This window comes from Erinaceus europaeus, chromosome 17 (genome assembly GCF_950295315.1).
Source record: "Erinaceus europaeus chromosome 17, mEriEur2.1, whole genome shotgun sequence".
NCBI lineage: Eukaryota > Metazoa > Chordata > Mammalia > Eulipotyphla > Erinaceidae > Erinaceus > Erinaceus europaeus.
This window is the reverse complement of record NC_080178.1, coordinates 24,858,056-24,873,038: the sequence shown is the minus strand read 5'-3', so window position 1 is coordinate 24,873,038 and position 14,983 is coordinate 24,858,056. Positions and strand designations below refer to the sequence as shown.

The window sequence follows — 14,983 nt, the reverse complement described above, 5'->3', positions numbered from 1 at the left end:
AAAATAAAAAACAGGTCAAATATTGTTGCCTAATTTGTCAGATAGATTGTTTACATTTTACTCTTTAATGCATTAGATTACATGATTTTAGCCTTTAACTTGATAATGAAAAAGCAACATTTGGAATGTATGCATAGTTTATAAATATTGAAAACTCTTACCATGTAGTTGAGAAATAAGTGATTGAAATGTATTTAACTAGTCTTGGGGGCCAGACAGTGGTACACTGGGTTAAGCACACATAGTATGAAATGTTTTTAACTAGTCTTGCCATCTAACATCAGGAATAGTCTTTGAGAATGGTCTTGACTCACTAGCACACATTCGCCAGGATGTTAGTATTTAGTTAAGAGAAAAGCAGCACCTTTGTTTCATGCACACGTATTAGTAAGCTTGGGCTGAGTTTCTTAAGACCTTTTTGATTTAGAAACTTTAACACAGAACTTCCGATATCCTATTACTTACCATCAGTGAGTATGATCATTTTCATTCAAGATAACATGAGTACGTAAACAGCCCACCTATGATTGTGAAATGGCTAAAAGAAAAGATATCTTTCTTCATAATAAATACCTTATGAGACTTTCCACTCTAACTGGTTTCACTTATTGACAAATCTCTCTTTAGTTCATTCTTATTCTTGATTATTTTCTTATTGATTTTATGCATAAAAATCTTACCAAATTCATTTTTTGAGGATAAGGAATATACATATTTTATATCACCCACGATATCCTATTGATAGACACAGTCTTTATACTTTGTATTTAGTTTAAAAGTTGAGTTGTAGGAAATTAATTATTTTTCTATTCTCAAAATATCTATTGAGAATATACTGTATGTATATGGTGCTATGTTAGGCACCAACTTGCTTTTATACCTTTTGTTTTTACACTGAAGAAACAAATGACAAGAATTTTAATGTAGCGGATGCTGAGTCCTATTGTTTTGAAAGAATTGTTCCTATGGGCGTAGAATGTTTATGAAAGAAATGTTTTTTGTGTTGTTGAAAAAGTCTGCCTTCTCTGTAAACATGTTAGAGAGGGGAAGATTTTCAGCAAAGGAATGGCAGAATTATCTTTCTTAGTGCAAAATGTTGTTAATCTGATTTTAAATAATATTGAAAGCAGAATTGATTTTCTTTTCTTTTTTTTTTCTATTTGAGTAAGGATTAATTAAAAAAACCAGAGGGTAGGAGGGGTACAACTCCACACAGTTCCCACCACCCAATCTCCATATCCCACCCCCTCCCCTGATAGCTTTCCTATTCTCTATCCCTCTGGGAGCATGGACCCAAGGTCATTGTGGGTTGCAGAAGGTAGAAGGTCTGGCTTCTGTAATTGCTTCCCCGCTGAACATGGGTGTTGACTGGTCAGTCCATACTCCCAGTCTGCCTCTCTCTTTCCCTAGTAGGGTGGGTCTCTGGGGAAGCGGAGCTCCAGGACACATTGGTGGGGTCTTCAATCCAGGGAAGCCTGGCCGGCATCCTTATGGCATCTGGAACCTGGTGACTGAAAAGAGAGTTAACATACGAAGCCAAACAAATTGTTGAGCATGATTTTATTTTCATGTTTGGACTGATGCTTGCACTGGTGGGTTAATGGGCCTGGTAGTATTGGTTCTCACATTAAGAGACTTTCTCTTTTTATACCTTAGTTGCTGGCAGACTCCTAACCAAGCTTGTACAAGTCAGTCCTTTACTCCAGGGAACTTGGTGAAGGAGTTTGATTTTGAACTGATAGATTAAATAACTAGTTATGGGCCAGTGAGATAGCATAATGATTATGCTTTTATGCCTGAGGCTCTGAAGTTTCAAGTTTAACCCCCAAGAGCACCACCTGAATAACCAACAGTATAGTGGTAAAAAAAAAAGGATTAGATAGCATTTCTTCTTCTAACGTTTGCCCTTCTTCCGTAAGCCAGTCAACAGCGTCAGGTTGAGCCTGATGTAAAGTTTCGAGACCTCCTTTGAATCTGGAGAGGTGGCAGTCGTTGACTATGTGGGTCATAGTCTGTCTGGAGCCGCAGGGGCAGTTCGGGTCGTCTCTGGCTCCCCAGCGATGGAACATAGCAGCGCACCGGCCATGGCCTGTTCGATAGCCATTGAGGAGGGCCCAATCATAACGTGCTAGGTCAAAGCCGGGTTGACGCTTGCAGGGGTCTGTGATGAGGTGTCTGTTCTTTACCTCAGCTGACTGCCAACTCTGTTTCCAAGAGTCTGGAAAAGAGAAGTTCAGTGTAGGCGTAGGCGACCATATTGGGTGACGAGACGTCAAGCGTTGAACAGGGTGGGCGAAGATATCCGCGTATATTGGCAGGTCCGGTCGAGCGTAGACATGGGAAATGAACTTAGATGATGCCGCATCCCGACGAATATCTGGTGGGGCGATGTTGCTAAGAACTGGCAGCCATGGAACCGGGGTGGAACGGATGGTTCCAGAAATTATCCTCATGGAGGAATATAATTTGGAATCAACCAAGTGAACATGGGGGCTACGGAATCATACTGGGGCACAGTATTCTGCAGTGGAATAGCATAATGCCAGAGATGATGATCGTAATGTGGAAGCGCTCGCGCCCCATGAGGAGCTGGCCAGTCTTGCAATGTTATTCCTCGCGCCCACCTTTGCTGCAGTTTTTATGAAATGTTCGTGAAGTGACAGATTGTGATCGAGAGTAACGCCAAGATAGACTGGCTGGGCTTCATGCCGGATTCTTGTATCGCCAAGCTGCACATTAAGCTCACGTGAGGCCGAGGCATGGTGTAGATGGAAAACAGATGATACCGTTTTTGCAGTGCTAGGGATTAGTTGCCATTTTTTACAGTAATCAGATATCAGAGACATGTCTTTCGTTAGTGTTTCCTCGAGGATGTCGAACTTTGATGCCTGAGTTGCACAGCAGATGTCATCTTTGATGCATTGGATCGACCTTCCCGTGGTGCATCTCGTGAGTACCCATTCATTGGGGAAACTGACGATCCTCCCTAGCTGACTGAATCCACATAGATCCCAGTCACTTTCAAAGCCAGCAACAAGCAGCTCCTGACAGCTTTCAAGCTGTTGGTCCTGCTCTTCGAGTCCTCCAACTTAATGTTGAGGGGCTGTCCTTTGCCAAACGCGTTCTTATTGGTCAATTGGCGATACAGCATCAGGCAGATGTTATCTGCCTACAAGAAACACATATAGCAGTCGATGAAGCTGCTCAATTCACCATCAGTGGGTTAGATTTAATATGCTATAATCTCCATCCTAAACACGGCCGAGCCATCTACGCCAAATCGTGTCTTGCGGACGTTTACCATACGGCCTCTTCGACCTTCTATGACTCCATTACTATTGGAACTATTCAGCTCGTCAACGTATGTAAGCCTCCCAGTGCCTCATGGGATAATGAGGTCCTGCCTAGCCCGAATCACCCAGCCGTTTACGTTGGAGACTTTAATAGTCATCACCAAGACTGGGGATATTCCTCCACTTGTGCTGATGGCTTTATCTTAGCCGACTGGGCTTCAGCGAATGACCTCTCCCTATTATATGATCCCAAACAGCCAGGCTCTTTTCACAGTGCTAGATGGAATAAAGACTCGTAACCTGACCTGTGCTGGATTAGCACAGTCAACGGCCAAGCCTTTCCTGCTACGAGACAAGTTCTCAAGATCTTCCCGCACAGTCATCACCGCCCAGCTATCATCCACATTGGTCTCCAGCTCCCACTGATTCTGTGCTCAGAGAAACTAAGATGGAACTTTCGGAAAGCAAACTGGCGTCTGTTTAGTGATCTTACCAACAAATCTATTCCTGCAATTCCAATTAACTCTATCCCCTCTGAAGATTCCTACAGGCACTTCCGCCAAGCCATCTTCAAAGCAGCTTCCCAAGCCATTCTTCGTGGGAGACGTGCTAACTATACGCCTTGTCTTGATGCTGAATGCGAGCAACTACTAAAGCAGTATGATGAGTCGGGCGACCCAGATGTGGCTGACCATCTCATTGCCTCCCTAGATGCAGCACGCCAAGCCCACTGGCAACAACTCACGGAAAGTCTGAACTTCACCCACTCAAGTAGGAAGGCCTGGAAGCTTCTTCACAGACTGGGTGCCGGTAGCCAACCCCCTCCCGTCTCCCATCCTCCCGTATCTCCAAACTCAGTGGCCAGTCACCTAACTCAAGTTGGACGTGCTAAGATCGACCCAGTCTGGAAAAGAGAAATTTCCCATGAGTGGTCATCCCACTTCCGGTTATCTTGTCCATCTCCAAAACTCTCTCCCTTTACACTGTCTGAATTGGAAGACGCTTTGAAGAGGGTTAAACCGGGAACAGCTGCTGGCTATGATAACATCACCCCAGAACTCATTCTTAACCTGGGTCCCGTGGCAAAGAAGTGGCTCGCTTCATTCCTGTCCCACATCTTGGAATCTGAGTCTATGCCCAAAGTTTGGTGTCGTGCGAAGATTATAGCGGTTTTGAAACCAAAGAAAGACCCAACACTGGCCACCAGCTATAGACCAATTTCTCTCCTCTCCGTGTGTTACAAACTCCTCGAGAGGCTGCTTCTGTCACGTATTTCTCATCTTACAGAGAAATTCCTATCACCCGCCCAAGCTGGTTTCTGCCCAGGAAGATCTACCTGCGAACAAGCCCTGGCCCTCTCAACTTACATTGAGAATGGATTCCAGAAGAATTTAAAGACGGGTGCTGTCTTTGTTGATCTCACAGCAGCCTATGACACGGTTTGACACCGTGGTCTCCTAGTCAAGATCTCAAGATGCCTGCCTCCATGGATGGCCAACACTATATCGTTTCTTCTCCAAAACAGAAGATTCCGGGTGCATCTGGGTGACAAGTCTAGCAGATGGAGACTTGTCTCAAGTGGCCTCCCCCAGGGCTCTGTTCTGGCTCCTATGCTATTCAATATTTACATCAATGACCTCCCAGAAACTTCTTCAAGGAAGTTCATCTACGCCGATGACATCTGCTGTGCAACTCAGGCATCCAAGTTCGACATCCTCGAGGAAACACTCACGAAAGACATATTAGATAGCATAATAGTTATTCAAAGAGACTCACATGCCTGAGGATCCTTAGTCCCAGGTTTAATCCCCTGCACTACCATAAGCCAGAATTGAGCAGTACTCTAATATATATATAGAGAGAAGAGCCGCTTATTTCACCTGCTTTAATGAGTATTTTTTAAGTTCACTTAATGGTACTAGCCATATATATACTGGTGTAGTGACATTTGTCATCACTGAGTTTGAGTGCATAATCTGATTCATAATGACAATGTTTATTTAAAAGAAGTTCATAATGGGACCCTATAGGCTAAGAGCTTGGACTCTAGATACATTCCCAACTCTCCACCACTTTGTACTTGTGAGTGCAGCTACTCTATGTGCTTACAATATAAAGAATAACATGTAACTAATATGCTGCAAATAATAGCAGGTTGGAAGGATTAGTTGAGTTAGTGCATGTAAAATGGCAGTTCGTAAGTGTTGGCTATTATTTCTTAGTTTATTTTAATTAATTTAATCTCATTCTTTGATTTCAATAATTAACTGTAGAACTACCTTTTTTACAATTCCCCCATCCATGTTTCTTAGTTTCCAGAATATCTGTGTTTTTCTTATTGGCATCTTAAAATTTTTGTAGTTGTTTTTTTTATTATTCCCTTTTGGTTCCCTTGTTGTAGTTATTATTGTTGTTACTGATGTCGTCGTTGTTCGATAGGACAGAGAGAAATGGAGAGAGGAGGGGAAGACAGAGAAGGGGAGAAAAGGATAGTCACCTACAGACCTACTTCACCGCTTGTGAAGCGACTCCCCTGCAGGTGGGGAACCAGGGCTCGAACCGGGATCCTTCTGCCTGTCCTTATCCTTGTGCTTTGCGCCACGTGCGCTTAAGCCACTGCTACCGCCCGACTCCCCAGTTACGTTTTTTTTTTTATTGTGAAGGTGGTATCTGTTATTGTGAGAGATGTGTTTCAAATATTTTTCAGTTTTTGAATATCAATACCTTCTCAATTATCTCCCTATATATGCTGCCATTGGCAACAACCAAGGCATGCCTGTTGTTAATCATTTCCATTGAGAACTTAATTAGTGTCTTAATTAGGATCATCATTGAGTAGCAGGCAGCATCATCCTGAGCCAGCTGCAAATTATTGGCTAGCTCCAGCAGCACTCCTGTCTGAAAACAGTCTGTGCTGCTGCTTCTACCTCCTTTTCTCCTTCCCTTCCCTTCCTTTCCTTTCGTCTCCCCATCCCCCTTCCTCTCCTTTTCCCCTTCCTTTCCCTCATCTTTCTTTGCTTCCTGTCCTCCTTAAAGAAAGCTGTGGAAGATCATCAGTTTGTGATGCACTTATGTTATGCTACACATGCAAAAATAGAGACTATATCCATTTAATAGATCAATCAGAAAATCAAGATTGATTATTGAATTCTTGTGATTATGCTACAAGTTGGAGCTATAGTGTTTTTGTTTTTGGAGGGATTGAGAATTAGACCATGAATTCTGAATATGACAGAGTATCTCATTTTTCCGCTGCAAGTAAAAGTTTTTCCTTCTGGCATCATTGTTTTTTTTTTAATATATTTTTTTGAAATATTGCCATATCATTATAAGATGAAATCGGCACTCCATTTTCTCTCTCTTTCCCCCTCAGGAAGATAAGGAAAAATGAAGCAAAAGTAGCATCTTCTTGTTTTATTGTTCTACAGAAGTAGAAATTGGGCTGGGGGATGAGAGACATGATAAGATTATTCTCAAAACCTTATTTCCTCTAGACCTTATAGTAGTGGTATATTCTTTTGCAGCAACTGATAAAAATTAATGCACCAAAGACTTCTATTTTTATAGAAAGTGAAATTCCTTGAGTCAGGTTCCCAAGTGAAAGCAGGCATTATGAAATATACTCTTTATTTGGGTTTATTTGCTTCACTTTAAATTTTTTATTAGTGCTTTACAAGATTATAAGAGTACAGCGGTTTAGTTCTTTCCTGCACCCACCACCAAAGGTCTGTGTCCCTCCATTCCACCTACCCCCAATAATAACAACTGTAGTTCTCACAGAGTCTTAGACAGAGATTGGATACTTTTTTTTGTTGATTTCTTTCAATTATCTATATTTCACTTATGATTGAAATCATCTGGTAGTTGTCTTTCACCTCCTTAACTTAATTTGTTAGTTATAATCACCTCTAGTTCCATCCATTTTGTACTGAGGCACATGATCTCATCCTTTAAAATTGCAGAGTAGTATCCCATTGAGTATATAGCTTATAACTTCTTTATCCAGTCATCTGTTGATAAGAATTTAGGTTGCTTCCACTCCTTAGTAATGCGAGTAATGCAGCTATAAACATAGAAATGTATATGTTCCTTTAGAATTAGTGTTTTTATGTCTTTTGGATATATGCCTAAAGGTGATATTTCTGGTTCACAAAGTATTTCCATTTTCATTTATTTGAGTACTCTCCACAATATTAGTTTTTTTTATTTTTATTTTTTATTTAAGAAAGGATAAATGAACAAAACCATAGGGTAGGAGGGTTACAACTCCACACAATTCCCACCACCCAATCTCCATATCCCACCCCCTCCCCTGATAGCTTTCCCACTCTCTATCCCTCTGGGAGCATGGACCCAAGGTCATTGTGGGTTGTAGAAGGTGGAAGGTCTGGCTTCTGTAATTGCTTCCCCGCTGAACATGGGCGTTGACTGGTCGGTCCATACTCCCAGTCTGCCTCTCTCTTTCCCTAGTAGGGTGGGTCTCTGGGGAAGCGGAGCTCTAGGACACATTGGTGGGGTCTTCAGTCCAGGGAAGCCTGGCCGGCATCCTGATGACATCTGGAACCTGGTGACTGAAAAGAGAGTTAACATACAAAGCCAAACAAATTGTTGAGCAATCATGGACCCAAAGCTTGGAATAGTGGAGAGGAAGTGTTAGGGGGATACTCACTGCAAACTCTAGTGTACTTCTGCTTTCAGGAATATATTTTGCAGTAGTTTATGGATAGGTGTGAACATATGCTCTCTCTCACAGAAACTGGTGTATATCTAGGTTTTGGGACTTTGTTAGAAAGTGAACCACCTGAGATGGAATTAGAGTATACTATGAAAGGAAAAGTCTCACCCGAGTAATGAAGCTGAAGGGTTGTCATTCCACATGTGAAGTCTCTGGACACAGTCTGAAGTGAAGCATGTTGAGGTGGCAGTCGTTGCATTGGTTAGGTTGTGATTAGCAGATGCAATATTATTTGATATGGGTTGGGAGAGGCATACGGGAAAGTGGGCCCTATCCAAGGGTTCCAGGACTGGGGAAGTAGGGGCTCTATAGTGGAGATGTGAGGTTCCTGCTGTCTTAGGGTTCCAAAAGACAACTGATAGTTAATGTTATCATCACATTATTTGGCAATTGGGTTAACTTTGAAGAGTCCTTTTGTTTGGGTTTACTGTATAGTACCCAGTATCTTGTATATAGCTGTGCTATTGGTTGCTTCTGATCTACTTGGTCTAGGCTTTTGAGAGAGTCCTCATATCAAATACACAGCCTATATATTAAAAAGATTCAGTTTGTGTTTTGAGAAACTTTGAGACATACCATTAATTTTCCCCCTCTCATATTAATTAACTAGTGATTTATATGACTACATTTTACTAGGAGTGTACATAAACACCATTCCCACCACCAAAAGACTGTGACCCATCCCTCCCACCCACTCCCACCCCCCACTGACCCAGGAAGCTGCATGTCTACCCCTCAGCACAGGGCTTTTACCTTGGTGCCCTACTTACAATTTGGTCAGGTCCTGCTTTTAGTTTCCCTTTCAGATCTTCTTCCTCAACTTCTGTTGATGAGTGGGATCATCCCATACTCATCTTTATCTTTCTGACTTAGCTCACTTAACATAATTCTTTCTATCTCTGTTCAAGATGGGTCAGAGAAGGTGGGTTCATTGTTCTTGATAGCTGCATAGTATTCCATTGTGTATATATACATACCACAGCTTTCTCAGCCACTCATCTGTTGTTGGGCACCTGGGTTGCTTCCAGGTTTTAGCTATTATGAATTGTGCTGCTATGAACATAGGAGTACACACCTCTTTTTGGTTGGGTGTTATGGAGTCCTTGGGGTATAACTCCAGGAGAGGAATTACTGGGTCATATGGAAGGTCCATGTCTAGCCTTCTGAGAGTTTTCCAGACTGCTCTCCACAGAGGTTGGACCAATTTACATTCCCACCAGCAATGTAAAAGGGTTCCTCTGTCCCCACAACCTCTCCAGCATTTGTTGCTGCTGTCCTTTTTGATGTATGCCATTCTTACAGGAGTGAGGTGGTATCTTAGTGTTGTCTTAATTTGCATTTCTCTGACAATCAGTGACCTAGAGCAGTTTTTCATATGTTTGTTAGCCTTTTGGATCTCCTCTGAGGTGAATGTTTTGTTCATATCCTCTGCCCATTTTTGGATGGGGTCATTTGCTTTTTTGGTGCTAAGTTTGCTGAGCTCTTTATATATTTTGGTGATTAGTTTCTTGTCTGATGTATGGCATGTGAAGATCTTCTCCCATTCTGTGAGGGGTCTCTCTGTTTGTTTAATAGTTTCTTTGGATGTGCAGAAGCTTTTCAACTTGATGTAGTCCCATTGATTTGTTTCTGCTTTAGTCTTCCTTGCAATTGGGTTTGATTCATCAAAGATGTCCTTGAGGTGTAGGTGGGAAACTGTTTTACCAATGTTTTCCTCTAAGTATTTGATTATTTCTGGTCTGACATCCAGGTCTTTGATCCATTTGGAGTTAATTTTTTTTTCTGGTGAGATAAAGTGGTTCAATTTCATTCTTCTGCATGTTACAACCCAGTTTTCCCAGCACCATTTATTGAAGAGAGCCTCCTTTTTCCATTTAATCCTTTGGGCCCCCTTATCAAAGATTAGATGTCCATAGGAGTGGGGAACAATATTAGTTTTCTATAGGGGCTTCAACAGTTTGCATTCCCACCAAGAGTTCCTTTTTCTCCAGTTCCTCATCAACCTTTGTCATGTGTGTTCTTGGTGTAGGGCAGTCCCACAGGTATGAGGTGGAATCTCCATGTAGTTTTAATGTACATTACTCTAATGAAAACTGAAGTGGAAAATTTCTTCTTTGATTGTGGACCGTATGTACATTTTCTTTTCTTTTTTTTAAATTTATTTGGGAATTAGTGTTTTAAATTCAACAGTAAAGACAACATTTTGTATATGCATAACATTTATCAGTTTTCTGTATAACAATATAACCCCCACTAGGTCCTCTGTCATCCTTCTTGGACCAGTATTCTCCCCCCCCCAACCCCATATGTACATTTTCTTTAGAAAACTATCTACTCATCTTTTTGCCTACATTTATTGGATTATTATTTTGTTTGTTGACTAGTATAACTTCCTTTTTTTTAAAAAAAAAAACAAACTTATGCTAGTAGACTTTTTTTTTTACCAGAGCACCGCTCAGCTCTTGCTTGTGTTGGTATGGAGGATTGAACCTGGGACCTCAGAGATTTAGGCATGCGAGTTTGTTTGAATAAGCATTATGCTATCTACTCCCTCCCTATATGATTTCTTTATAAATGTTTGATAACAGTTTCTTGTCAGATATCTGTTATGTAAATATCTTCTTCCAGTCTCTTTGACTATTGATAGGCTTTTAGGTCATTTGGTTAAATGGTGAACATGGTGCCAGCATCAAGTGAAATATTTTGTATCCAACAGATTTTCTGCTGCTTCCAGGAGAAGTGGAGCAGGACCTAAGTGTCAGCATTCCTTCTTACATTCCTTCCATGGTCCAGTCTTCAGCCCCTGCAGTAAAGTTGAAGTCCACTAAAAAAGGAACCAATATACAGACTGAGGAGGTACTTTATAAAGAATTTGATCAATTTCAAAATTACCAGGGAGTTGGGTGGTAGTGCAACGGGTTAAGCGCAGGTGGCGCAAAGCACAAGGACCACAGTAAGGATCCTGGTTTAACGCCCCCCCCCCAGCTCCCCACCTGCAGGGGAGTCGCTTCACAAGCAGTGAAGCAGGTCTACAGGTATCTATCTTTCTCTTCCCCTCTTTGTCTTCCCCTCCTCTCTCCATTTCTCTCTGTCCTATCCAACAATGGTGACAATAAAAACAAGCGCAACAAAAGGGAATAAATAAATAAACATAAAAAAACCCCACAAAATTACCTTGATTTTTAGAAATTCCACTTTAATCATTACCTTCTGTATTTTTCTCAGAGTTGGGAAAGTTTAGAATTGAATTGGTTTAATTGAGTCCTTCTTACATCCATCTCTCATGTGCTTGTTTCTTTTTTTATTATTTTTAATTTTTTTAAATATTTATTTATCTTTTGTTGCCCTTGTTGTTTAACATTGTTGTGGTTATTGATGCCATTGTTGTTGGATAGGACAGAGAGAATGGAGAGAGGAGGGGAAGACAAAGAAGGGGATAGAAAGACAGACACCTGCAGACCTACTTCACCACTTGTGAAGTGACTCCCCTGCATGTGGGGAGCCAGGGGCTTGAACTGGGATCCTTCTACCAGTCCTTGCATGTATGTTTCTTTTTAATCACAGGGTACAGTAATGTTATATGGAAACTGCTGCATTTTAGAAAAGTCATGACTCATGTTTGCATAGAAAGCCATCGAAAAAATATGTCATGACTTTTCCAACGACTGAGTATTTTTGTTTATTATACATAATGTTCATGCTAAGCACATTGGAGACTATGCCAAAAAAAAGAGTGGAAAGTTTTTGGTTTTTTTTTTAATCTTCTAGTCTGAGCCATCTATTTTTCTTTCTACTGCTATTTATAGGACCTTACAAAGATTTCGTATTAGTTAAAGAAAGGCCAGGCTGCTACGGTGAAGGATCCCAACAATGACTCATTTGCTGAAGAGAAATAGGAGTGTACTTTTTTTTTTTTTTTGCAAGTTACAGTCTGTTGTAGAATCTTGGGAGTGAGCAAGTGGCTCTTCTCTTTGACGTCCTCGGGGATCCAGGTTCCTTCTCTTGATCTTAGCCTTAGCTTAGGACATTAATGTAGTGTGTATATCCCAAGCTACTTCAATGTCCTATCTGGAGGGACAGATGGTAGCAAGTTTCCCCGAGGCTAGGACCCAGAGTTTCACATTTCTGCTCACCTTCTATTCACAGCCTTCTAGTAATATGGTCCTGACTAGTGACAGGAGAGACTAGAAAAATGCCATCTTGCCATATGTTTCATGGGGAAATGCAAGGGAAAAAGGAATTTCTGCCACATCTTTACTCTCCCAGATAGTCAACTTTAAAGTCATGTTTCAGGGCTGGGGAGACAGCTTAATGGTTATGCAAAAGACTTTCATTCCTGAGGCTCTGAGGTCCTGGATTCAGTCCCCTGAACCACTAACAGCCAGACCTGAGCAGTGCTCTAGAATTAAAAAAAAATAAAAAAAAAATAGTGTGACTTGACTGAGCAGTGGTCAATCTCTGAGCATACAAGTATCATGTACAAGGATCCAGGTTCAAGCCCCTGATTCCCACCTGCAGGGTTGAAGTTGTAGTACAAGTCTCTCTCTTTTTCTCTCTCTTCCCTCATTTCTATTTTTTAAAAGTTTTATTAGTGACTTAATATTGATTTATAAAATTATGAGATAATAGGGGTATAATTCTTTTTAAAATTATTATTGATTTAATAATGATTGACAGGATCGTAGGATAAGAGGGGTAAAATTCCACACAATTCTAGCCACCAGAGTTCCATATCCCATCCCCTCCACTGGAACTTTTCTGAATTCTTTATCTCTCTGGGAGTATGGACCCAGGGTCATTATAGGGTCTGGCTTCTGTAATTGCTTCTCCTCTGGACATGGGCATTGGTAGGTTGATCCATACTCCCAGGCTGTTTTTTTTTTTTTTTTTTTTGCCTCCAGGGTTATCGCTGGGCTCTGTGCCTGCACTATGAATCCATTGCTCCTGGAGGCCATTTTTTCCCATTTTTGTTGCCCTTGTTGTTATTGTTCTTGTTGCCATTGATGATGTTGTTAGATCGGACGGAGACAAATCAAGAGAGGAGGGGAGATAGAAAGGGAGAGAGAAAGATAGACAACTACAGACCTGCTTCACCGCTTGTGAGGTGATGACCCCCTTGCAGGTGGGGAACCAGGGGCTAGAACCGGGATCATTACGTTTTGTGCCATGTGCACTTAACCCACTGTGCTACCGCCCGATCCCCTCCCAGCTTGTTTCTATTTTTCACTGGTGCAAGAGCCCTCTGTGGAGGCAGGGTTTGAGGACACATTGGTGAGGCCATCTGCCTGGGTAAGTCAGGTTGGCATCATGATGGCATCGGCAGCTTGAATGTGAGCTGAGACCTATATGGATGCAGAGGTTGCACAGGCTCCTGTGTTGAATATGGGCCTCAGATCAAAACAGTGGGGTTTACAGTTAAATATATATATATATATATATATATATGTCTATACTTTTCCCATATTTAGGAGCTACTCTCTGCCCTGATCCAGATTTATGGTCCTATTTCTAACTCCCCAGACAATACCTTTAGCCCACCTGTATATTAGCTGTCAGACTCAGGCAAAAAATTAGTAAAGTCATAGCCCCTCAGAATATATCTAAAACAGTCTTCCTAGCTATTTCCATAATGGAGACCCCAAATCTCTTCTGTTTTATTCTTACCTTTAGGTGCCTGATTATTAAACAAGTTGTTCTGCTTTATATCTTAATGCTTTTCAGCCATCAAGTTGCAGGGGTATAATTCCATATCATTCCCACCACCAGAGTTCTGTGTCCCCATTTCCTCCATTGGAAGCAGATATGAGTTGACTATTATTTTCTATAATGGTGTCTATATTTATATATATTTTGTCTTTTTTTTTTCTATCGTCCTATCTTCTCTTCCTTTCTAAGTCACACCTACACCTATTGCTACTTCCAAATATCCTTCCTTTTTCCCTCTTCTCTCTCTAGGTCCTGACTGAGTTGGAGTTCAGAGCCCTTTGGTCATCTTCCCTGTCATTTCTCCCCTTCTGGGATTATGGATCAAAAAATTTTTATAGGGTGTAGAAGGTAGGAGTTCTATCTTCTGTAGTTGCTTCTCCAATGGACATGGGCATTGGCAGGTCAAACCTCAACCCCAGCCCGTTTCCATTTCTCCCTAGTTGGATAGGGCTCTGGAGAGGTGAGGTTCTGGGACATATTAGTGAGGATGGAATGATGATAACATCTGCAACCTTCTGGTTGATAAAAGTGGTAATATATAAAGCAGGACAAAATGATTAATGAACAGGAACCAAAAAGTAGGACTAGAACAGGTGAGAATAGGAATCTTATGGTGGAAAGGAGGTAGGAAGTCTATTTTAGGTATGTTCCTAAGGATCCATGTCTTTGGTAATTTTTGCTTGAGTTTGATAGTAAACATAGAGGTGGACTAAAAATATTGTCTGTGAAGATGGTGTCAGAGTGGAGAACAGGGCTAGAAAGTTGGATTAGGGCAGAGAGTAGCTCCCAAATTTAAAGGAAACCTTAATTGCTGGGGGGCTGGGTGGTGGCATACCCCACTAAGAGCACATAGTAACATGCACAAGGAGCCAGATTTGAGGCCCCACTCCCCACCTGCAGCTGGGAACACTTCACAAGCAGTGAACCAGGTGTCTATCTTTCTCTCCTTCTCTACCCCTCCCCTCTCAATTTCTCTCTGTCCTGCCAACTGAAAATGAGAAGAATGGCCACCAAGAGCAGTGGATTCATAGTGCCAGCACTGATTTCCAATGATAACCCTGAAGGCAAATTAGTTAATTCTTAACTGTCTACCGCATCAACTTGACTTAGGGCCCATATATGTTCATATTTTGCACAGGAGCCTCCGTGTAACCTCTGAGTACCTGTCGCTCTGAGTTTGCAGGTCCTGGTCACAGCTGGGAACATTCTAGGCTACACTCTTTTCAGGACCAGTGGCAGGGTAGGCTAA

General features: G+C 41.6%; 1 protein-coding gene across 6 annotated transcripts in view; it reads left to right on the top strand.

Moving 5' to 3' along the window:
• Nucleotides 1-14,983, top strand: part of IFTAP (intraflagellar transport associated protein) — a 105,827-nt gene that overhangs the window by 82,507 nt on the left and 8,337 nt on the right. For all 6 annotated transcript variants that reach the window (XM_060176582.1, XM_060176586.1, XM_060176585.1 and 3 more), the window contains one exon: nt 10,745-10,884. In XM_060176582.1, the coding sequence (XP_060032565.1) occupies nt 10,745-10,884 (140 nt within the window). The remainder of the gene's footprint in view (nt 1-10,744; nt 10,885-14,983) is intronic.